The 24,866-nt window shown below is 44.9% G+C and overlaps 2 protein-coding genes across 3 annotated transcripts in view; one reads left to right on the top strand and one right to left on the bottom strand.

Annotated features, from left to right (window-relative positions):
- Positions 1-585: 585 nt before the first annotated feature.
- HSDL1 (hydroxysteroid dehydrogenase like 1) lies at positions 586-23,465 on the bottom strand. 2 transcript variants are annotated; one of them, XM_009196951.4, is made up of 7 exons: positions 23,351-23,465; positions 14,582-14,689; positions 13,965-14,026; positions 9,668-9,893; positions 8,555-9,000; positions 8,117-8,344; positions 590-3,076 (listed from the first exon to the last, which is right to left on the bottom strand). In XM_009196951.4, exons 4-7 carry the CDS (start codon positions 9,885-9,887, stop codon positions 2,978-2,980), a joined length of 993 nt encoding a protein of 330 aa, XP_009195215.1. In that variant the 5' UTR covers positions 9,888-9,893; positions 13,965-14,026; positions 14,582-14,689; positions 23,351-23,465; the 3' UTR covers positions 590-2,977. The 2 variants fall into 2 exon arrangements, with proteins under 2 accessions (XP_003917295.1, XP_009195215.1); XM_003917246.4 differs by lacking the exon at positions 14,582-14,689 and having other exon boundaries at positions 586-3,076; positions 23,351-23,461.
- A 66-nt stretch (positions 23,466-23,531) lies between these two features.
- The window catches only part of DNAAF1 (dynein axonemal assembly factor 1), a 33,927-nt gene continuing 32,592 nt past the window's right edge, over positions 23,532-24,866 (top strand). Inside the window, 1 exon segment of the mRNA XM_003917247.4 lies at positions 23,532-23,831. Within this exon segment, the coding sequence (XP_003917296.3) occupies positions 23,708-23,831 (124 nt within the window). The 5' untranslated portion in view covers positions 23,532-23,707.

The following is a 24,866-nucleotide window of genomic DNA, read 5'->3' as shown; positions in this document are numbered from 1 at the left end:
CAGGAATTACACAGAATATTTCTACTGAATTCACGACTGTCCTGTGCTTGGCTTTATACTCATTAAACATATATGAATCTTTAAAAAGAAAAATAACACATAAGCCAATACTGAGACTGAGACATAGACTGGAATAGGTTTTGAGGACATAACCACCTAACCCTCTGGTTCCCAAATGTGATTAGATTTTAAGTAATTGAGGTTGAAACACAGGAAAATCTCCTAGGAGCTGTCTCTATCTGCTCTCTTCCCTTTTTTTCTTCCCACTCTTTCTTGAATCCATTACAATCTAGCTTGAAGACTGAAATGGCTCATGGAAAAAAATCACCAATGATCTCCCTCCACACAGCCAAATTCCATGAGCAAATCAATCTTCACCTTACTCAACCTACCAAGAGGCAGAGATCCAGAAGTCAACTCAGCAGCTTCCAAAGACTAGGTACATTGTTCTCAACAATTTTGTTACTGACTTGTCAGCTTTTAACCAGTTATGACCACTGGTGTTCATAAGTTAATTTCTTGTAATAACTTATAAGAAAAAAAAAATTCTCTCATTCCAAATTACAAACATCTGGAACAAAACACTTTCAAAGGAAACAGAAACAACTACTTTTATTGTTAAACTTTCGATTCACAGATTAAGTTTCAAAGGTTCATATTTCCCATGTTCTTTTTCTTTTTTTTTTTTTTTTTTTTTTTTTTTGAGACAGGGTCTCGCTCAGTCTCAAGGCTGGAGTGCAGTGGCACGATCTTGGCTCACTTCAACCTCTGCATCCCGGGCTCAAACGATTCTCCTGCCTCAGCCTCCCAAGTAGCTGGGACTACAGGCATGCACCACCATGCCTGGCTAATTTTTGTATTTTTTGTAGAGACAGGACATGTTGCCCGGGCTGGTTTTGAACTACTGGGATCAAATGATCCACCTGCCTTGGCCTTCCAAAATGCTGGGATTACAGGCGTGAGCCACCGTGCTTGGCCCATATTTCCCACATTATTAATGAGACCCCATCCACAGTGGTCCAATCAACTTTCAAATTAGCTCTGGGGAAAAAAATATATTTAAGAAAGCTAGAAAACCTAGAGAAGGTCTTGCGCTTCATCTTTCACTACAGCTACGGACAGCTCTGCGCCACACTTGCACCAATCAGCACGTTTGCCCATGTCCTGCCAAGGAGAGAATTTTACATCATCACTGACACGGTGCGTTCACCTATTCTCATCACGTAACACTGATTCCGATTCCATACCTAATTTATCAATCTAAGACATTACTGGACCACGCAACCTTACATAAAACTACCTCACAATATTTTCACACGAAGTTGCTGCTGCTTATGACACATCAAAGTTCACGTCAATGTGGCATGAAGTCAAGAGGATTCCAAGTTAACTCCATCAAAACCTTGGGGGTCAGACAGCATCTCCCAGTGTGTAGATGTTCACATCTAAGTTCTGAAGACATGATCTGAGCATGGAAGAGCTTCTGGAGTTGGCTGCTGATCTTCTGAGTGCAAGTCCCATCTGGAAATCCTGTAGGCAATGCCATGGGCAAAACTGTGTCCATAAAATTGTGCTCAGGTCTGCTTATGACAGATTATCATGCCACAAAAAAAATGCCACAGGAGTCCAGACTTTCAACCAATCTACCAGCTTCTGCATCAGTATCACAATGCCAAGCTCTGAATTTTAAATGTGCACATATTGTCATATTCATATAGTGATTTATAGTTTTCAAAGCACTAGGTACATGGTCCTCAAAAATGGTTGGCTTTATAAGACCCAAACTAAGGACATTTCATAGGTTTCAATGTTAACACATATTGTGAGGGTTTGTGCATAATTATCTTCACACCAATTAAGGTATTCACTACAATACATAAATTCATTACACAGACCAAGAATAAGCTTCTAACTTATTGACAGATATATCATGTCACATACATAATTTGTCCATATTTTACTATTCCATAAATACTTACTATTTCTATCAATAATGCTACTGGAATGGAATAATATTACATAGAAAAATGTAGGAAAACCAGATATAACAAGCTGCAAAGGGCTAAATTTCAGTTATAAAATGGGTCAGAGGCTGAGAAATCACTATTTATCCACAAGGATTGCCTTATAAATCAAAAGATGGCTGCAGGTTTCTCTTACATATCCAAATCTAGGAATAAGTTCATTCCATAGCAGATTTGAAAAAACAAAAATATAATGTAGGAAGTAGTATTATTCATGGCAAACCAACAGCATGAAATTTGGTAGGCTTATCTAGGATGAAAAGGAATAATCTAGATTGTTTTAATACCCTCTAAGATTCCATGTTAAGTCATCCTGACAAAAAATCTTTTTAAAAATATGGTAACCATAAATAAAGTTGCTCAAAGACACCACACACGCACACACACACACACGTACATACACACGGTTCTCTAATGAAATACCAGTTGAAGTGCAGCATTTTCATTACAGATAGTCAAACAGCTAGACCTATACAATACACACAGATTCTTCCTAATAGTACCAGCAATCTTAGTTATAAAATAATACTTTTCAGTAGTCTTTCTTGATGCACATTTAAAAACTAGTACAATTCCTCTAGTGTAAAGGTCAATTTCCCTTAAAAAACAACATCTGAAATTATACGAGGTGACAAATCACATTGTATTTCAATATTAGACTGCTGTGGCTCTAGAACAACAGAAAAGCGTAACTTTTGAACAGGTTAGGGAAAAAGCATGAAATGTAGATGTCTTCAATCAGCCTCAGGCATTATTGATCCTGTGGCATCCACACACCCTTGAGGTTTTTCACAGCATTCTGACAGTATGATGTCTGCTTTGCAAATGACTAATCAACAGTATGCTGAATAATCAGCAATAAAACACAGGAGATAAATTAAATGTGTTTTTCCAAATGTCGGAATACCAAGGTTCCCAGGAGTTGGCAAAACTTCTCAAGCGGCCATCCAGACTCAGGCTGTGCAGGATAAGGCCTCCTTACGTAGTGAACGGTTGAGAATATTTGCTCCCCACACCCAGAGCCATTCAGGCATATACTGTGCAAAAAGAAACTAAAAATGAAAGAGAAAAAGGTTGTAAGGTTAGAACCAGAAATCAACACTGAAGGAAAAAGTACACAGACCAGCGCACAAAATCCACCAATCACAACAAATACTCACCAATCAATCACAACAAATACTAATTAATCACAACAAATACCCACCAATCAATCACAACAAATACCCACCAATCAATCACAACAAACACCCACCAGTCACAACAAATATCCACCAATCAATCACAACAAATACCCACCAGTCACAACAAATACCCACCACCAATCGATCACAACAAATACCCACCAATCACAACGAATACCCACCAGTCACAACAAATACCCACCAATCGATCACAACAAATACCCACCCCAGTCACAACACATATACCCACCTATCAATCACAACAAATATCCACCAGTCACAACAAATAGCCACCACTACAACAATAAATAATACCTACCAATCGACACAAATAAATACCTACCAGTCACAAATAAATACCCACTCAGTCACAAGAGTCACCCACCAATCATCACAACAAATACCCACCAATCGCAACAAATACCCACCAATCACAACAAATATCCACCAATCGATCACAACAAATATCCACCAATCACAACAAATACCCACCAGTCACAACAAATACCCAGCAGTCAAACAAATACCCACCAATCGATCACAACAAATGCCCACCAGTCACAACGAATACCCACCTTTCAATCACAACAAATATCCACCAATCACAAATCGAATACCCACCAGTCACAACAAATACCCACCAGTCACAACAAATATCCACCAGTCAAAACGAATGCCCACCAATCACAACGAATACCCACCAGTCACAATGAATACCCAACCAGTCACAACGAATACCCACCAATCACAACGACAATCTAATTCGAATACAACGATTCCACTAGTCACAACAAATACCCAGCAGTCAAACAAATATCCACCAATCGATCACAACAAATATCCACCAGTCACAACAAATACCCACCAATCGATCACAACAAATATCCACCAGTCACAACAAATACCCACCTATCAATCACAACAATATCCACCAGTCACAACAAATACCCACCCATCAATCACAACAAATACCCACCAGTCACAACAAATACCCACCAGTCACAACGAATACCCACCAGTCACAACGAATACCCACCAGTCACAACGAATACCCACCAGTCACAACAAATACCCAGCAGTCAAACAAATACCCACCAATCGATCACAACAAATATCCACCAGTCACAACAAATACCCACCTATCAATCACAACAAATATCCACCAGTCACAACAAATAACCCACCTATCAATCACAACAAATACCCATCAATCACAACAAATACCCACCAGTCACAACAAATGCCCACCAGTCACAACAAATGCCCACCAGTCACAACAAATAACAATGGAGCCACCAGGCACTACTGTATTGAATACCTAGTTTTGCCTAAGATCTTACCCTAGATTCTACAGGGAATAGAAGCATGACCACCACCCACCTACCCTACTTTCTGTAATGAGGCTGGACTGTCCTGCATGTAAATACAATTCTATCTTTACTTAATGTGATACAAACAGAATGTTCACTGGTTAAGAACCACAAAATCGGCAGGCCACGATGGCTCATGCCTATAATCCCAGCACTTTGGGAGGCCAAGCAGGGTGGATCACAAGGTCAGGCGATCGAGACCATCCTGGCTAACAAGGTGGAGCCCTGTCTCTACTAAAAATACAAAAAATTAGCCGGGCATGGTGGCGGGTGCCTGTAGTCCCAGCTACTTGGGAGGCTGAGGCAGGAGAATGGTGTGAACGCGGGAGGCGGAGCTTGCACTGAGCCGAGATCGCGCCACTGCACTCCAGCCTGGGCGACAGAGCGAGACTCCGTCTCAAAAGAAAAAAAAAAAACAAAACTCAAAATCATTATAGGAATAAATCCATTGGAACAGACAGACGCATACATGGTTAGTACTCTATGAGAAAAGTGGGCCTTGTCAGGTAGGATGGAACAAAGTTCAACAAGAAAACAATCAGAAACACCAGGACGTTGGGATGGTATCTTGACCTATGACGAGGGGTCTCAGGGGACCAGGGGAGGGAGTCCTGCTGATGCTGCTCTGCTTCAGGGGTCTCACTCAGGCCCTTTGTGCTAGCAGCAGACATACAGCAATGTCTGAAAACAGATTTGGTTGTCACACTGGGAGTGGATGCTACTGGTATCTAGTGGGTGGAGGCCCAGGATGCTGCTCAACATCCTACAATACACAGGACACTCCCCATGACAAGGAATTATCCACTCTCAATGCCAACAGTGCTGAGGTGGAGAAAGCCCACACTCCTCTAACAGATTTGTCCAGAACTGAATGAAAGTTCTAATACCACATATATGAAAGAGAAGAGACAGGCCCTTGGCAAGTACTGACATTCTAGCCTTGAACTGAACTGATGCATGATAATAGAGGTTATCCAATCCTCTTGTCAATAAATGGACACAGGTTACTCTCTAGGGAGGACACACACACACACACACACACACACACACACACACACTCACGCACTCCGTGAACAAAGAAAATCACAGCAGCAAAAGCTACCAGAGAAATATGCCATGGACAAAAATCAAAGGATGAATCAAATCTTTGACGTAAAATTGGAAATAAACAATGATAGTGTTGAAAATAATTTGAGTAACATAAAATGAAAACAGAAAGTGTTAACAACTTTATACAGAAAACTACTCCAGGAATTAAATCAGCTTAACAGAATTTCTTGGCAGAAAAATACATTCTCAAGGAAAGTTTATCAATGTGAACAAAATTTAATTGTGAGTAAAATGTTCGTGTTTTATAAATACAGTCAAAATATCTACTGCATCTAAACCCCATCCTCATCATATCTTTATTTCTAAAAAAATTTTATGGTCAGTGACTTCTAAGACTACTTTTTAGGGTTTCTCTGCTTTTCTCAAGTAATTAAAGGACCTAGAAACAACTACTTAAATAAAACTGCTTCTTTTTTTTTTTTTTTTGAGATGAAGTCTAGCTCTGTTGCCCAGGCTGGAGTACAGTGGTATGATCTTGGCTCACTGCAACCTCTGCCTCCCGAGTTCAAGCGATTCTCCTGCCTCAGCCTCCCAGGTAGCTGGGACTACAGGCGTGCGCCACCATGACCAATTAATTTTTGTATTTTTAGTAGAGACAGGGTTTCACCATGTTGGCAAGGCTGGTCTCGAACTCCTGACCTCAGGTGATCCACCTGCCTCAGTCTTCCAAAGTGCTGGGATTAGAGATGTGAGCCACCACCATGCCCGACCAAAACTGCTTCTTATTAAGCTCTCATTTTCATGAAAGTAATAAGTAACTGTTGATATATGTATATGTTTATTTGGTAGTGGTAAATCTAATACTCTTTATGCAAACAGTCCCAAAAATATGTGTTTGGTAATTAAGAAAACTCCGAATATTTAAAAAAAAAAATTGGACCAGGTGTGGTGGCTCACGCTTGTATTTTATTTATTTTTTTTGAGACGGAGTCTTGCTCTGTCATCCAGGCTGGAGTGCAGTAGCACAGTCTCGGCTCACTGCAAGCTCTGCCTCCCGGGTTCACGTCATTCTCCTGCCTCAGCCTTCTGAGTAGCTGGGACTACAGGCACCCACCACCACGCCTGGCTAATTTTTTTGTATTTTTAGTAGAGACAGGGTTTCACCGTGTTAGCCAGGATGGTCTCAATCTCCGGACTTTGTGATCCGCGGCCTTGGCCTCCCAAAGTGCTGGGATTACAGGCTTGAGCCACCGCACCCAGCCAGCTCATGCTTGTAATCCCAGCACTTTGGGAGGCCGAGGCGGGTGGATCACCTGAGGTCAGGAGTTCAAGACCAGGCTAACCAACATGGTGAAACCCCATCTCTACTAAAAATACAAAAATTAGCCAAGCATGGTGGCACGCACCTGTAATCTCAGCTACTCCAGAGGCTGAGGCAGGAGAATCGCTTGAACCCAAGAGGCGGAGGTTGCAGTGAGCCAAAATTGCACCACTGCACTCCAGCCTGGGCAACAAGAACAGAACTCTATCTCAAAAAAAAAAAAAAAAAATTCTAAACTAGGGCACAACTCTTTACTAGACCAGAAAGAGGAACTCAAATATATTATAATGAATAATGATGCATCCTCATATGAATACTTAGGATCACAATTTCAAATATCTGACCCCACTTTCCAAAGTCCTAAAAGGTCCCAATCCTTTGTCACGCCTAAACGATAAGCTGAAAATAAAAGTTCTATGCTGCTTGAAAAAATTAGTCTAAGACTATATGGATATATTATTTGATAAAATGGTTACATGAAATATAGCCCTATCTTGTGGTTTTGTGGTTTTTTTGGATTATATTTTTAACTTAGAGGTAGTCCTCAAGCAGTACTAGAATCTTTTACTTTGAAATTCCCATGTAAATACTTAGCATTTTTATAGTCCTACCATCCACTTACAGCAGCATATTTCTTTTTTTTTTTTTAAACAGAGCCTTGCTCTGTCGCCCAGGCTGGAATGCAGTAGCGCGATCTCGGCTCACTGCAACCTCTGCCTCCTGGGTTCAAGCGATTCTCCTGCCTCAGCCTCCCAAAGCAGCTGGGACTACAGGTACACATCACTAAACCTAGCTAATTTTTGTATTTTTAGTAGAGACGGGATTTCACCATATTGGCCAGGCTGGTCTCAAACTCCTGACCTCAGGTGATCCGCCCACCTCAGCTTCCCAAAGTGCTGGGATGACAGACATGAGCCACCACACCCTGGCCAAAGCAGTATATTTCACCTTTGAGGTGCCACATAGATTGAACTTCGAAAGAATTTTGAAAATTCTTAATGTAATAATCTCACAAAAGAAAATTTAGTGTCTTAACCAAAATTATTAAGTGTCAGGCTTCAAAGTCAGAATTTATAATTCTCATCTTAGGCTTTAATCAGATTCCTCTGTATCACTGAGAAAGGTTCAGGATGCATTAATCTAATTATGAGACCTGAAGCACACTCCTACCTGAATAGAATGGGACCAGTACCCTGTGGTCCTTTTGGAAATCCCAAGAGTAGAAACAGCATGATGTGCATAGACTTTTGGCGAAGGCACCAACCACGAGCACCTGTGCAGAAAGCTGCTGGGTGCTGTCATGCTGGTGGCTACGTAGAAAGGGATTAGACTCTGTACAAAGATTCCTTTAGAGGCATATTCATACTGCAAGGCTCTGCTGAAGTGGTCTAAATAAGCCTGTTGAGACAGAGGGAAGGAAAAGACTTTTAATTCTGGGTGAACTTGAAAATCCAGGAGAAAAAAAGATTTGCTTATTATCAATTCAGGAAAAAATACAGGATAAGCAAATGTGAGTTGCTGACAAAGAGTTCAACAAATCAGACCAAACAATTGTTAATAAATGTTCTGTGGTATTAGGATTTCATCTTCCAATAAGTAATATCTGACCTTAGAAGCAGAAAATGCAGCCAGCTGAGGAGTGGGTTTGCAGCAGGAGCCAGAAGAGATCGTGACGATGGCACCTTTCTTTCTCTCCACCATTCCGGGTAACACGACATGGACCATCAAACTAGCGGCGGCTATGTTCACATTTATGATGTCCCAGAGCTTGTCCTCAGAGAGCTGAGTGAAATACTGCGGGTAGGGATAAAACACACCCACGTTATTTACCAAGATGCCAATGTCTCTGTCCTTCAGGGCTTCTCGAATTGGAAGGTAGATCTCACGGCCGCTGCTGAAGTCCGCAACTATAATATCAGTTTCCACTTTGTACGTGTCGGCTATGTCTTTAGCAACAACCTGCAACTTCTCCTCATTCCGACTAATCAGGATGATATTGAGACCTCGGCTTGCTAACTCCTCAGCGTAGGCTTTTCCAATCCCATCTGTTGCACCTAGGATGCAAGTCAGGAAAAGTGAGCATGCGCATTTCATGGTGTGACCCTTAAAATGGACCTGAAGTACCCCCTGTCAGGTTTAGTCAGAGAAAAATTCACACTAGAAGTCAAGAGAGTTCTAATATCTACGAGTCAAGGGCACTGTTGCTGAGTCAGGAATGTGAAGGGCACATGCTAAACACTCTCCCAGATATCCTGACACACAGACAGGGAGTTATTTTACATTCACCATATTGATTAGGAGACACAGTAGGAATTTGTTTTCAAACTATTATCTGGCTTGAATGAGTGGCAGGAGGTGCTTTTCTGGGAAATCTTCATAAATTAAAATGAAATTCAAAATACGTGAAGCATTTCTGAAAGTGGTGACAGTTTCTAAAGACGATTTTAAAACAGAGAACAAAAAGGAAAAGCAAGTGGTAGGAAGTGGGTCTGGAGGAGGCCTGGGAACAGGAGAGAGCAGAATAGGAAGGATACCAATCATGAGGCAAGTTCTTCCTAAGATGAGAACAGTAAGAAAATGTGAACATAATCACGGCAGGAGCCATAAATTTTATTTTTTTATCAGCATGTTCCCATAAAAACATCACATTAAATTCAATAGCTCCTTGAAAAATGCATCTGACTTCATAGAAAAGATTATTTTGATTATAAAGTAGGTTACCACTGACAACGGCCCATCTTCCATACTGCTTGATCAAGTCTGCTCTGCTCCCCAGGCGGGGGATAAAATGCAGCCTGATCAGGCTGTAAAAGTCACAGATGACAGTGATGCTTTTTCTGGCCGTATACCAGGCTCCAACCAAAGCTAGAGCTTCCATATAGCAATTGCAAGACCTGGCGATTTCCCTGTACAAGAGGTAGAAGCTGTCAACAGCAGCCATGGCAACCTGCAGGGAGAAGGAAAGAGAGAGAGCCTCTTTGGTTAATAAATTAAAGGAACATACACAGTCTGAGTGAAGACATCCAGCTGAGGGCATCAGATCTTGTCAGTTGTGCATTCAAATAACAATAACTTTTCAAATGCACGTGACCCATGGATTCAGTCTGTCTGTCTGTCTATCTATCTATCTATGAGACACAGTCTCACTCTGTCGCCCAGGCTGGAGTGCAGTGGTGTGATCTTGGTTCACTGCAACCTCTACCTCCTGGGTTCCAGCGATTATCCTGCCTCAGCCTCCCAAGTAGCTGGGACTACAGGCACATGCCACCATACCTGGCTAATTTTTTATTTTTAGTAGAGATGGGGTTTCACCCATGTTGGCCAGGATGGTCTCGAACTCCTGACCTCAGGTGATCCGCCCCCACCTTGGCCTCCCAAAGTGCTGGGATTACAGGCGTGAGCCACCATGCCTGGAGATTCAGTCAATTTATGATCTCATCATTTAACATCTGTAGCTTATAAAGTTACTTTCTTCCAAAGAGACTAATCAAGATAACTACCAGAAGTTACCAAATTCCCACTAAAATCAGGTACTACACTACATGCTGTGGCTACAGAGACAAACACAATATGCTCTGCACCTGAAACACGCTCCTAGTCTAATAATAACAAACACAAAGCTTCTAATTCATACAGCGGAGGTACCTGTATTTCTTTGCTTTATTCACAATCAGCAAGTACGGAGGACCTACTACCTGTGTAGGGACAAAGGAGATGAAACAGAGGTGGCACTAAGACATGGCCTTGGCCTCAAAAGCTTACAATCCACTGGAGACAAAACTCGGCTTTCAAAAACCTTTATATCAATTTAAAAAAAATTTTTTTTGTTTAAAGAGATACCCTCCAAGCCTGGAAAAAATGGCTTCTCAAATGACAATAGAGTGAGCACTCCTCCATCTTCTAACTTAATTTGTAGCCATCATGTTGCCTGGTCCCTTACATTTGAGGAAAGAAAAGTCCAACACAACTCTGGTGAGTGTCCACATAGCAAGCACATACTAAGCACCTACTAGGTTCTATGTACTGTGATTTGAAGGATTCACAGATGAACTAAATGACCGTCCCTAGGTGAAGACACAGACTTTTAACAAAATAATGTAAACTGTCACATGATCTGGTAGATGTGTGCCTGCAACCAGAGATAACCCTGCAGAAGTGGACCAAGGCCAGGCATGGGGGGCCCTGGCCACAGACCGAGTGAGTGGACTTCATATCAGGCTAAACCAACTGTGTTCATCCTGTGAAAGACAAAATATCAAAACGACTGCAATAGACTACACTTATATTACAGGGAACTCAGATACACACAAACCCAAGGACACAGCTTATATTCTAAAAAGAACATTGATTTTAAGCCAAAAGAAAAAGAAATATAAAACTTCTGGGGGTGGCCACTTTTAAAGAAATCCCTTTAAAATAGAAAAAAAAAAAAAAGTCTGGAACCTAAGAAAATACCCAACAGTAGCAGCAAAAATTAGCATAAGTTTAAGAAAGAATGGGCGAATTCCCTCCTACTCCACTGCAGTGTAATTTGAGCTCAACCAAGTTTTGCACAGTAAAAAAGGAACCAAGCAGAAGAAAACAAATTAACCACTGAAATGGAACACGCACAGGAACGGCACCATATTGTGACAAAAGGCATATAAAATAATTTAAAAACTGTTGAATAAATATATATAACTGTGTAGTGTTAATTACAAATCAACAAAACATACAAAATAAATATGACGGAAAACTGAAGAAGTGGAGAAGCAGTAGGATTCCTAAATGCCCTACAGTAAGGAAACAATCTCTCAAAAACAGAAAGTTCCATAGTGGTACCGTGTGAAGTTGATATTGCTGCCATATGAAGTTACCAAATTAAGCTAATGTGGCATTAAGTTTAAAAAATGTTTTCCTCGGCCGGGCGCGGTGGCTCATGCCTATAATCCCAGCACTTTGGGAGGCCAAGGCGGGTGGTCAGAAGTTCAAGACCAGTCTGGCCAAGATGGTAAAACCCCATCTCTACTAAAAATACAAAAATTAGCTGGACATAGTGGTGGGTGCCTGTAATCTCAGCTACTTGGGAGGCTGAGGCAGAGAATTGCTTGAACCTGGGAGGTGGAGGTTGCAGTGAGCCAAGATCGGACCACTGCACTCCAGCCCGGGTGACACAGTGAGACTCCATCTCAAAACAAACAAACAAACAAGTTTTCCTCAAATGAAAAGTTGGGCCCCTTTATTCCCTACAGGTAAAATGCTGCCCACTGGGGCTCTGTGCACAGAAACTCACCTCCCGCAACGAGAATGCCAAAGTTCATCAGGAAAAGGAAACATTTTAAATTTGCCTAAGTACATAAGCCAAATACTTAAGCTAAAAACAACTAAAATAAATGCTCCTTTGGGGTAATTTTTCTTTATGCACCAGATTGGCTGAGATCACCTAAAATATGAGCTGTCTAGTTCAACGAAGTCTTTCTTTTTTCTGAGCAATCTTCCATACAGCAGTCACCAATACCCCTTACTGCTCCCAAATCCTTTGATTGACAATCCTTTGAAATATATTCAAAGTTAGGGCCCCCCTTCTGGGTAGCGAATGAGCATGCCTGTTTCCAGATGTGCATGACAGGAAGCCGCGCCACCGCCCCTCCCACAACCCTCCTGCTGCTGGATATGCTGATGACGGGGCAGGTATCAGAGTTTTCACACTGGCTGCAGCCCTTGAACAGTCATAATTACTGGATTCCCAAAGACATGCCCAAAACAGATTCCCAAAGACATGCCTAAAACATTAATATCCTATAAGACCAGTAAAAACTGAGATTTCAGCCAGGGACAGTGGCTCACACCTGTAATCCCAGCACTTCGGGAGGCCGAGGCAGGCAGATCACTTGAGGTTAGGAGTTCAAGACCAGCCTGGCCAACATAGTGAAACCTGATCTCTACCAAAAATACAAAAATTAGCCGGGTGCGGTAGTGTATACCCAACTTGGGGGCTGAGGAAGGAGAATCACTTGAATCTAGCAGGTGGATATTACAGTGAGCTGAGATTGCACCACTGCACTCCAGCTTGGGCAACAGAGTTAGACTCCATCTCAAAAAAAAAAAAAAAAAAAAACCCAAAAAACAAAACAAAACAAAAAAACACCTGATATTCTATGTTAGACCATCCTAAATTGTGAGTTCCAGAAATAACTCATAAAACGTGTGTGTGCCTTTTGTCATAACTTATCAAACACATGGCCATGAGGAAAGTAAATGCAAAAACAATGACCTATATGTAATTACCCGTATGTACCAGGACTTCTCAAGCAAAACGTAATAAAACTGGGAATAACAAGCTATGACTAAAGAAACCTAGACACTTGGAACGTTAAGCTTATTCTTCTAATAACAGGTAGGCATACATCTAGTCTGTTAAAACAATGTTTTCAATGAAAAAATAGATAACTACAGGCCGGGCACGGTGGCTCATGCCTGTAATCCCAGCACTTTGGGAGGCCAAGGCGGGCAGATCACGAGGTCAGGAGATCGACACCATCCTGGCTAACACAGTGAAACCCCGTCTCTACCAAAAATATAAAAAATTAGCCAGGCGTGGTAGCGGGCACCTGTAGTTCCAGCTACTTGGGAGGCTGAGGCAGGAGAACGGCGTGAACCCAGGAGGCAGAGCTTGCAGTGCACCACTGCACTCCAGCCTGGGCAACAGAGCAAGACTCTGTCTCAAAAAAAATAAATAAATAAGAAAAAAAAAAGAAAAAGAAAAAACAGATACTACATATCAAGATCAATGGGTTGTAGTCAAAGCAGTATTTGTGGGGAAATTAGTTGCTCCAAGTGTACACAGTAAGGCTCTCGCTACAAAACGGTCAGGCATGCCTCATGGAGGGACCCCACACCGATGGAAGCTTCCTCCTTCAGCCTGATTTTTTTCAAGAATCTGAACCTTTTTGAAGTAAATATCTAGCAAAAGGTGGCTGACAACACAGGGGGCCCCAGTTTCTCTGCTGAGGTCGTTACCTGCCCTGGGGTCTCTTACCTTCTGTCTGCCAGTTCTGGGTCGTCAGCAGTATACGGCTGTGTCCTTCTCTTAAGGCCAATCTGTGAATAAAACCAACAAGAAACAAGTACTTTTCTTTTCCTCTTAGTTCAGCTGGGAAAACTATATTAAACTAACATCCAAGTGCTCAAAAATCAAGAAAACACAAAAAATCTTACGCCATGAATCTCTGTACGGCAGCAAACCATGTACTAAGCACCAAGTACCCTCCTCTCAGACTAAGAAAAGTGCCTGGCGTCTGCTGGGGACACAGTGCATGTGTCCTCAGGAACAGCTGGAGGGTGCCCCCCTTTTCCTATGCCTTTTTTCTTAGGGAACATTTCATCAAATGGGACAAAAGCCCATTCCAATCCCAGGGACCCTTGGGGAACCACCACCCAGGCACCACGCCGGCGTCGGGGAAGGGAGCAGCCACAGCTGCCCTCGGTGCCTTTCTCTGCCTGTTGCCTGTCTGGGTTTCACATGGGCCTCCCGCTGCCTCGCTCTGCACACCCCTTCTTCAGTTCCACCTACAGCGTTCCCTGGAACATCCACATTGCCACAGGCTGTCCTGGCCTCTCTTTCCAAATTCCTGGCAGGGATTCTGGCTGGCCTACCTGAGTTCAGGTGTCCACCAACTGTCTAATCTCCTGGCACGGTGGCAGGGAGGAAGGTGTCCCACTGTGTTTGGGCGCAGCCCCCCGAGGCTGTGAGTGGGTCAGGTGCTGAGGAAATGAAAGGAAACCTCTGGTCCACATTTTCCCTCTCCTCCACCACGCACACCGCGCTGTAACTGTTCTGTCTCTGACCACCCCAGCAGGCTGCAGTCCTCCAGTGCAGAGGCCAAATTCTACTCCTCTCTGTTTCTCCAGCACCTTCCACAAATCCTGCCACAAAGAAGCTCAACACTACCACATCTCTGGCTGCAGCTCACAGGCAGAGTCTTTTCCTGTCCGGCTCTCGGTCTCCGCACAGCAGGCTCCATCTCAGCCCCCAGCTCAGGAGCAGACCACCCACAAATTCCTTTGATCCTTTACAGAAAGAAAAGCTTGTGTGCTAAACCCACCAGGGACCTCCCACTCAGGCCAGCAGAGGAGACACACCCACTACAGAGGTGAGTACAGGAACCTGGGGCTGAGAGGCTGCAAGCCCATCATGGCCCAGCTTCTCAACACCCCCACTAGACACCCCTCACCATCTTGTCAGGGGACGACCATCATGTGCAAGTACCTTAAACATGTGTTAATATTATGTTTGCCACGTATATTTTAAAAATCACAGACATCAGAGGGGGTGATGGCATTCAAGGTCTGGTCCTCAGCCTTGATGGACAGAAACGCAAGTTTTTCATTCCTCAGAGGCAGCTCAAGACAAAGAGATCTGACTCACATCCACAAAACCCACAAAAGACTGATACATTCAAATGCCGATTTAGGAATGCATAGTGAACACACAGCGAAGGGGCCTAAACACACATGGTCACTGGTCCCACAGTCTCTCGAGATCTACATGGAAAATCAAACTTCTAGAACAGCAATGAAAAATACAAAGCATTAGAGACTGAGGACACCATCATGAATAAACCAGGACTCCGTGCCACCCGGTATACATGGAAGTCAGAGAAAGATACACCGAGCAACTGCAACGTAAGGTGGCAAGGGTGCCACTGGGGTGAAATGGTCTTGAAGTGTGAGTAGAATCTCTGGGCAGAGAGGAGGGAAGGGGCCTCCCAGGCCTGGGCCCACGGAGAAAGGCTCGGCACTGTCAAGGATCTGGCCTGTTCAGGAAACACTGGGAAGTCCCCCGCGCGGACAGCACAGGCTGTGCCATCCTGTGTGAGGCCCCATGTGTGCAGGCGTACAGGCTTGAAGGAGGCTGGGAGAGGCAGACTGGAGACGCCGTCACGCCAGACTGGAGTGCTTGGACCTCCTCCCACCAAGGGAGGGAGCTGGTGGGGCTTGTTTGGGAAGGTAACGTAGCAGGGGAGGGGAGGGGTCCTGAGCCCTCGTCACCCAGCTGGGGATGAAGGTGGGCCACACGGAGAGCACAGGCTCTGTGGCCTCTGCTGCTCCTCAGCCTCACCAGACACTTCACATATTCTCTCACACCCTGATGGGCCAAAAATGTTAGAGAATTGGAAATTAAAACTCATTCCCTCCTCTCGATCTTCTTCCCTACCCTCTGCACATGATGGAAAACAACATTTTTCTCATGACAAAAGAAAGCCACCACATTTCAAAAGCTCATGGCCTCTCACTGAAACTTGCAAAGGAATTTATCACACATTTAAGCCTAGAAGCCCACTAAGGCATATGTAGATATCAAGACTCGTCAAAGTTGCTTTAGGTGTCTGACTCATTACTGTTTTGTGGCTTGATTAGTGAAAGATATTAACCTGTGCTACGGTCTGGTCTGAGCATTCGGACCCACTACCCGATTCTTGGTCTTGAATCTTGACCCCCCAGATGATGGTTTAGAAGGGAGGGCCTTTGGGAGGTGATCAGATAATGAGGGCTCCACCACCTTGATCTTGGACAATTCAGCCTCCCAAACTGTGAAAAGTGTTCGCTGTTTCCAAGCCACCCAGTTCATGGTATTTTGTTATAGCAGCTCAAAACCGACTAAGGTAGCCTACAACCTAGAGAAACCCATGATATGGAAAGCAATACTAAAACACAGTAAAATTCTGATTCCTGTAATCTCCCTGCAAAAAGTTATTCTAAAGCTTTGCTTTCTTAAACAGAGAGTAGAATGGTGGTTGCTAGAGGTGGGGGCATGGGTGGGAAGTTTTGGTCAAAGGGTATAAACTTTCAATTATAAAATGCATACGTCTGGAGATCTAATGTACAGTACGGTGAGCGTAGTGAGCAATACCAAACTGTAGGCTTATAATCTGCTTAGAGGGTAGATCTCAAGTGTTCTCACCATAAAGAAATAAAAAAGTAACTGAGGAGATGAATGTCTTAACTAATTTGGTTGTAGTGATCATTTCACAAAGTATACACATATCAAATCATGTTGTACACCTTAAATTTATATAATTTTCTTTGTCAATTATACTTCAATGAAGTTGGAAAAATATAAAATAATTTTTAAAAAAAATTTTTAAGCTTTGTTTTCTCATCTCTGCAGAAAACTAAAACATCTGTGAACAAAACAAAACAAAACCAGAACTGTCTCCAAACCAGAAAAAGAAGGGCAATTCCCTATTATCTTTTAAGCATTATCTACTTCTACAGGTCAAGAGTCATCAAAAACCTACAGGAAACATTACAACTGCAAAAGCGTCATGGGACAATTATGGTCATAACTGCAAGGAGCAAAGTCACCTCTTCAAAGCACCGCTGCTGTGGCCTGTAACCCGATCCCACTCCACAGTGAAGGGGACTCCACTCCACCTAGCAGTGTAAAGGGCGATCCAATCAAATACTAAAACCTTCATGAACCAAGAGTTCCGGGAGGAAAGTCCTGGCTGAAACATGGACATCACCAAGCTATCCAAATGCATGTGACGTGGGGCGGGTGGTAAAAGAACACAAGGCAGACTGGCCAGGGTTTTAAAGAAGACAAAGCAAGTAGGACAGAAAAAAGACAATCAAAGCACCAGTGAACAACAGTGTGCTGGGCAGAGTAATGGCCTCCAGGGATATCTACAGCCTAATCCCCAGACCCTGTAAATACGTTACCTTAAGTGGCAAAAGGGACTCTGTAGATGTGATTGAGTTAAGGACTCTGAGCTGGGGGGGGTGGGTCCAATGTCATCATGTGTCCTTGTAAGGGGGGCAGGAAGATCAAAGACAGAGAGCAATGTGACTACAGAGGGAGAGGTCAGAGAGAGCTCGAGTTGAGGGCGCTCTGTGCTGCTGGTTTCAATGATGGGCAGAGGGGAGGGTCACCAGTCCGGGACGGAGGGTGGCCTCTAGAAGCTGGGAGAGGCCGGGAAAAGGATTCTGCCCTGGAACCCGCAGAGGAAGACAGCCCTGCTGACACCCTGACTTTAGCCCAGTCAGAATGATCTCAGATTCCCGTCTCCAGAAGGAAGAGACATCTGGGTCACTTTAAGCCACTACCTTTGTGGCAGTTTGTTACATCAGCCACAGGGGATAAGGATAAACAGTGGGAGGAAGGGATGGATGAACAGTCAGTTCAGCTTTCAGGACAGCGAAGAGACAAGCTGAAAACTCTGCAGCCTCCCTCAGGCTAAAACCACTATGTGTATTCAGGAGCCAGAAAGTCGGAGAGATTCCTGTCATCTTTGACTGACCAGGGTAGACGTGAGGTCCCCCTCCTTACCAGCTGGGATTATCCAGCTTTTCAGTAAGGCTCCAGGGCTATGGCTGTTTTCACTGAAAACATTTTTTCAAAGAAATCTTACTTTTCTTCAGAGTGTGAATCTGCCTTGTACTCAGCACTCCAAATCCTCTGTTCTTCCTAACCTTTCAAGTCCCATGCGTTCTCCTCAGTTCAATCACTTCCTGACAAGCACCACCAGCATGCCAGCCCTGGGGAGAAACTTCCTTCCTGTCTCTTCCCTTCCCAGGCCGTGGCACTGCCCCCGCCTCTGAGTTCCTCTCCATCTCTCTCACCCATGTAGCACTTAGCACACACTGCTCTGGATTCTATTTAAACACTCAACTTGCTTATATCTTGGTTTCTTGGTTGTCCAAGGAGAGCACAGGCCTCTGGAGGGCAGGAGATGTATAGAAAACAAATTTTTCTGTAACTAAAAAACCATTTTGTTTTTAGACAGAGTCTTGCTCTGTCTTCCAGGCTGGAGTGCAATGGTGCCATTTCTGCTCATTGCAACCTCCGCCTTCTGGGTTCAAGCAATTATCCTGCCTCAGTCTCCCGAGTAGCTAGGACTACAGGTGCCTGTCACCATGCCCAGCTAATTTCTGTATCTTTAGTAGAGATGGGGTTTCATCATGTTGGTCAGGCTGGTCTTGAACTCCTGACCTCAAGTGATCCACCCATCTTGGCCTCCCAAAGTTGCTGTGATTACAGGTGTGAGCCACCGCGTCTGGCAAAATTTTTAAAATATATACAGAAGTATGTAAAACGTATTATGCACAGTTCAAAGAACAATAAAACAGCCACTTAGCCACCAGTCTACTTAACAAAACCAGTGTCCTGGAAGTCCTGTACGCTGCTCCTCTGATTACAGCCCCTCCTCTATCCTGGAGGCAGCCTCTCTCCTAAATTCTGGGGTAGTCACTCTCTGACTTTTTTAACAAAACAGCTGTATACCCCAAGCATGTATTCTGAAACAGTAAAAGTACTGCCAAGTTTTGCCTGGTTTTGAACCTCACGTAAAGGAGCCACACTGTATGGACCCTTTGGTGACTTCTTTCTTTCACTCAACATTATTCGCGAGACTCATCCATGCCCCTGCAGCTGTAGTCCATCCTCCTCTGCAGCTGCACAGCATCTCACGGTTCGGATGCACTGCCGTTCACAGATTCCCCTGCTGCTGGTACTGGGCACATGCATTGTTTCTGTTGGTTTTGACTTTACAGTAAGGAACAGCACTGCAGGGAGCACTTGTCCCCATCTCCTGCACACCTGTGCAAGAATTCTCAAAGGCATCTGCCCATGGTTGAACTGCTGGGCCACATGCATTCCACTGCCAAATGCTTTTGCAAAGCAGAACCCATTCACACTCCTGCCAGCAGCAGGTTCGTGCCACTCCTCAATGTCACTGGCTGGTAGTGTCCAAAGCTTCACCATCTGCCAACAGGGTGGCTGTGAAATGGTATCTCGTTATGGTTTTAATTTACATTTCCCTGGTTACTAATAAGGCTACAGTCCTTTTTATACGTATGTGCTGTCTGTGTTTTGTAATCTTTGAAACGTCCGTTCCTACCTTTTGTCCTTTCCTTTTTTTTCTCTCAGAATTGTAAGAATTCTTTAAATAGTCTAGATACTAGCTCTCTGTATGTTTTGTGTCTCATTACAGTGTCTTTGATGAATTAAATGTGCCATTATTATTTTGAGACAAGGTCTGGCTCTACTGCCCAGGTTGATGTATAGTGGCATGGTCACAGCTCACTGCAACCTCCGCCTTCCGGGCTCAAGCCATCCTCCCACCTCAGCATCTCAAGTAGTTGGGACTATAGACATGTACCACCCAGCCCAGTTTTTTGTTTTTTGTTTTTTTTCTTTTCTGGTAGAGATGGGGTTTCGCCATGTTGCCCAGGCTGGTCTCGAACTCGTGAGCTCAAGCCATCCACCTGCCTTGGCCTCCCAAAGTGCTGGGATTACAGGTGGGAGCCACTGCACCTGGCTGAATATCTTAATTTCGAAATAGACAAATGCATCAGTCTTTCTGCTTTAGGGTTTGTACTCATTACGTTTTATTTCAGAAATCCCTCCTTAGCCTCAGGTCATGAAGAAATTTTTTTGAATTATTTTCTATAAATTTTACACTTTTGCTTTTTCAGTTTAAGTCTTTAATCCTCCTGGTGTTTTGTGATGGTGTGAGGCTGGGATCTCACACAACTTCTTTTTTTTTCTTTTTGAGACAGAGTATCTCTCTGTCACCCAGGCTGTAGTGCAGTGGTGCGATCTCAGCTCACTACAACCTCTGCCTTCCAAGTTCAAGCGATTCTTCTGCCTCAGCCTCCCAAGTAGCTGGTACTACAGGCGCGTGCCACCACGCCTGGCGAATTTTTGTATTTTTTTTTTTTTAAGTAGAGACGGGTTTCACCACATTGGCCAGGCTGGTCTCAAACTCCTATCCTCGTGATCTGTCCGCCTCAGCCTCCCAAAGTACTGGGATGTGCCCGGCCAGATCTCACACATCTTTATATTCCTCCTCAGCACCTGACATGCTGCTGTAAACAATTTTATTTAATAAATAAAACCAAATACTGCTTTGTGTTCAAAGCTTCAAATTTAACTCTTGAGAAAAAATCTAAGAAGCTTCTCATACTCTGTGTCAGCAGTTTGACAAAGTTAGTCATTGGTGTATCATGACTTTTTGGGATTTATTTGCCTTCACTGCCAATTTTTGGTATAGGACTAAACGCACAATGAAGCTGAGCCTAAGAGCAGCAACATGGAATCAGAAATCTGGAATCTAGTCCAAGATCCAATACTCCTCACTGTCATGTCTGTATTTGTGCAATAAGAATTAAAATATTCAGACTACCCCACTCCTAGGCGGATACCTAAGATAATTAGAAACTTTTGCTCACATAAAAACTCCTACTTGCATGTTCACAGCAGCCTACTCACAACTGCCAGAAGGCAGAAACAAACAAAATATCTATCAATGAATAAATGAATAAGCAAAATGTGGTGTTACCCATACAAAGGAATATTATTCAGCCATAAAAAAGCATGAAGTACCGATACATATTACAACATAGATAAACTTTGAAAACATTATGCTAAAGGACAGAAACCAAATACAAAAGGCCGTATGTTGTATGTTTCCACTTGTATGAAATGTCCAGCGTAGGCAAATCCACAGATAGAAGATAAATTAGGGCTGCTGAGGGACAGGGGGAGAAAAGGGGTATGACTGTTAATGGGGTTGGGGTTTCTTTTGTAGGTGATAAAATGTTCTGGAATTAGTTACTGATGATGGATGTATAGCATTGTGACTATAGTAAGAACTACCTAGTTATACACTTTAAAATGGCTAAAATGATAAATTTTATGTCATGGGTATTTCATTTCAATTTTAAAAACCTACTTTAAAAAAAAGTACCACCAATTTGTTCAACTCTGTGCCCCTGCAATATTCCTGCAGTAATTAAAACCAAAAACGGCCAGGTACAGTGGCTCATGTCTGTAATCCCAGAACTTTGGGAGGCCAAGGCGGGCAGATAACCTGAGGCCACGAGTTCAAGACTACCCTGACCAACACAGTGAAACCCTGTCTCCAGTTAAAAAAAAAAAATTAGCTGGGTGTGGTAGCACGCGCCTGTAATCCCACCCAGCTACTCGGGAGGCTGAGGCACAAGAATCGCTTGGGCCCGGGGCGGGGGGGACGTTGGTAGCAATGAGCTGAGATTGCAGGCACCACCGTACTACAGCCTGGGCGACGGAGCGAGACTGTCTCAATAAATAAATACACACACACACACACATTCTGAAAGGGGCCTGCCTGGGTTGGAATCCACCTCTCCATTTAAGAGCTGTGTGTCCTGAATGAAGTTACTTTGCCTCTCTCTGCACGTTGCTCACATCACCTGTAAGAAAGGGGATAACAGTTTCTGCCTAAGAACTACAAGAGGAATAAAATGACGTGGTCCATAGAAAGCACTCAAAACAGTGCCCGTCCATGAGTGTTCAACAGACCTAAGCTATTAGCCACAATTATTGTGTTTGATATTAGCTACTGGATATCTGTGGCGGTCAGAGTAAAACTGAGAACTCGCTTTATGCAAAAGATGCTGCTAAGTGCTTTATTCCTATTGTCTCACTTTATTCTCTCATTAACCTTATAAAGCGCAGCCAGATTCTCCTGTTTATACATGGGGAAACTGAAGCTTACAGAGGTAAAGTAGCACACCCAACACCCCACAACTCAGAAAGGGCTGCTTGCAATTCAGATGGAGGTGTAGAAAGAAGCAGAGTCCTGGCCAGGGAGCCCACTGTGAGACCCCCAGACTGCCTCGCAGTCAACTGTACACATCCTGCTGGGATCGCCGAGGGGCGCTGCAGCGATCTGGTTTCTGGGGCTGTGTCTGGGTGGCACGTTTTCAGAACAGGGACCTGCCTGGTTCCTCTTCCAGCCCTTCCCCTCCAGCACCCGGCAAGGCCCAGTCAACACGAGCAAACTCGGAAATCCTATCTGAACCCAGGACCGCTGCATGAGGAATCGGCGTGCCCTTTCTTTAGGAGCTCAATTCTTCTGAATTATTTCCATTTTAGAAAAACACAGCAACAACAACTCAAACCAAATCGTTTAGAAAGGAGAATAAAGAAGCACCGACAAAGGAGGCGACTGCTGGGGTCGCTCGGGGGAGGAGCCGGGTGAGAGGCTTCAGGGAGGGCAGGGCACCCGCCGGCGACAACGGGGTTCGGGGTTTGGGGGGAGAGGCCCGGGGTAAGGGAGAGTATGGGGGTGCAGCGCCGCGGCGGGGGGCGTGGGGATGAAGCCGGCGGAAGGAGGGCTCTGAGATGTGAAGGGGCGGGGCTGGGGGTGTTTGGTCTGAAGGAAGGAGTCTCATGGGACGGAGGGACGAAGATTTCCTGGGGTCAGGGGCGCCGAGGGGCTTCGGAGCTGGATGCCGCGGAGGGGGCCCGGGGCCTAGGGGGCGTGGTGAGAACTCAGTGGGGTCCGGCGAAGCAGCCGGCTGGCGCAGAGGGGGCCGAGGCGGGGTCTGGGGCGGAAGGGCCGCGAGAGGGCGCCCAGGGCGCTGGGGGCGCGGTACCTGCAGGGCGGCAAAGTCTTCCAAACCGGTCCCGCCAGACCCGCGCGGCCACCGCCCACGTCTCTGCCGCCGCAGCTGCTGCCGCTCCGCGCCCTCACGTGACTCGCGCACGCGCCGGGGGCGGAGGCGTCTCAGGGCCCCCCCGCCCGGCGTCCCCAGCGCGGCGGCCCGACCCGAGTGCGCGTGCGCGGCAGTTGCCTTGGCGACCGGGGAAGCGTTGGGCTGCAACTACTAGGGCGCGAGCCGCTGGCGAAGAAGGAGAACGGGGAGTCTCTGGCTGGGCTAGGGCCGTAGCGACGTCCACCGCGGACCGGGGCTCCCCACAGCTGCAGGGCGTTCGGTGTTGCCGAAGTAAACATGCACCCTAAACCCTCGGAGCCTGCGGCAGGTGGAGCAGCAGAGCTGGATTGCACGCAGGAGTCGGGCGTGGAGGAGTCTGCGGGTGACCACGGGAGCGCAGGCCCAGGGGGCTGCAAGGAAGGTGCCGACTGCCCCCTACGGAGGGTGGTGGGCAAGGGGCCGACACGGCTGGGCGCTCCAGTCCCCTTCCCACACCACATACCCGATCTTCACAGCCAAATAACAACAACAATAGTAACGGTAGCAGCCAACGCTCTGCAGTAGGGGCTTCTCTCCCCATTTCGTACAGAGGAGGAAATACTTAAGATACTTAAGGGGTTATAAAACTTTCTCCAAACAGATAACCCTCGGCTAGTCAGTGACAGAATAGACTCGGCCGGGCGCGGTGGCTCACGCCTGTAATTCCAGTACTTTGGGAGGCCGAGGCTGGCGGATCATCAGGTCAGTCAGGAGTTCGAGACCAGCCTGGCCAACATTGTGAAACCCTGTCTCTACTAAAAATACAAAAAATGAGCTGGGCGTGGTGGCGGGCGCCTGTAGTCTCAGCTACTTGAGAGGCTGAGGCAGGAGAATGGCTTGAACCCAGGCGGCGGAGGTTGCAGTGAGCCAAGTGGGATGCTGAGGTTGCAGTGAACCAAGATCACACCACTGCACTTCAGTTTGTGGGCAACAGAGCAAGACTCCGTCTCAAAAAAAAAAAAAAAAAAAAAAAAAGGAAAGAAGGAAGGAAGGCCGGCTTCAGCTTCTGATCCCACTAGACTAGACTTGGTGCCCTAAGGGAAACCTTTCAGTGATTAGATTAAAAAGCCACTTGATTTGTGTTCCAGTTTCTGAACCCAGGCAACAAATAAACCAGCTGATTTGTGTTCCAGGCAATAAATGTATCTTAAGCATCAGCTGTCCAGATGAACCTTGTATGAGGAGCCATAGAGAACTGGCATTGCTCAGTGGAAAGGCACTGACCTTGGAGCCATTGACACTGGGTTCAGGTTGAGGCTTAGCAGTTGGTCAGTTTTATGGCCGTTGGCCCAGAGCTTAACCTCTCGGAGACTTAGTCTCCTCATCTGTAAGCTGGGATAATTATACAGGAGTATATGGAGAGAATTGCAATTAAATGCTCCAGCATATAGTGGGCCATTATTAAATGGTAGCTCTT

This window comes from Papio anubis, chromosome 18 (assembly GCF_008728515.1).
Source record: "Papio anubis isolate 15944 chromosome 18, Panubis1.0, whole genome shotgun sequence".
NCBI classification, from domain to species: Eukaryota; Metazoa; Chordata; class Mammalia; order Primates; family Cercopithecidae; genus Papio; species Papio anubis.
This window is presented reverse-complemented; position numbering and strand designations above follow the sequence as displayed.

Bases quoted from the DNA above. Each gene is read 5' to 3' on its own strand.
- HSDL1 (XM_009196951.4), bottom strand. From the start codon at position 9,887: ATGGCTGCTGTTGACAGCTTCTACCTCTTGTACAGGGAAATCGCCAGG. The intron at 9,001-9,667 runs GTAACCTACTTT...CTTGCATCCTAG, and splicing joins AAGATGGGCCGTTGTCAGTG to GTGCAACAGATGGGATTGGA. The intron at 8,345-8,554 runs GTCAGATATTAC...CTGTCTCAACAG, and splicing joins CTGCATTTTCTGCTTCTAAG to GCTTATTTAGACCACTTCAG.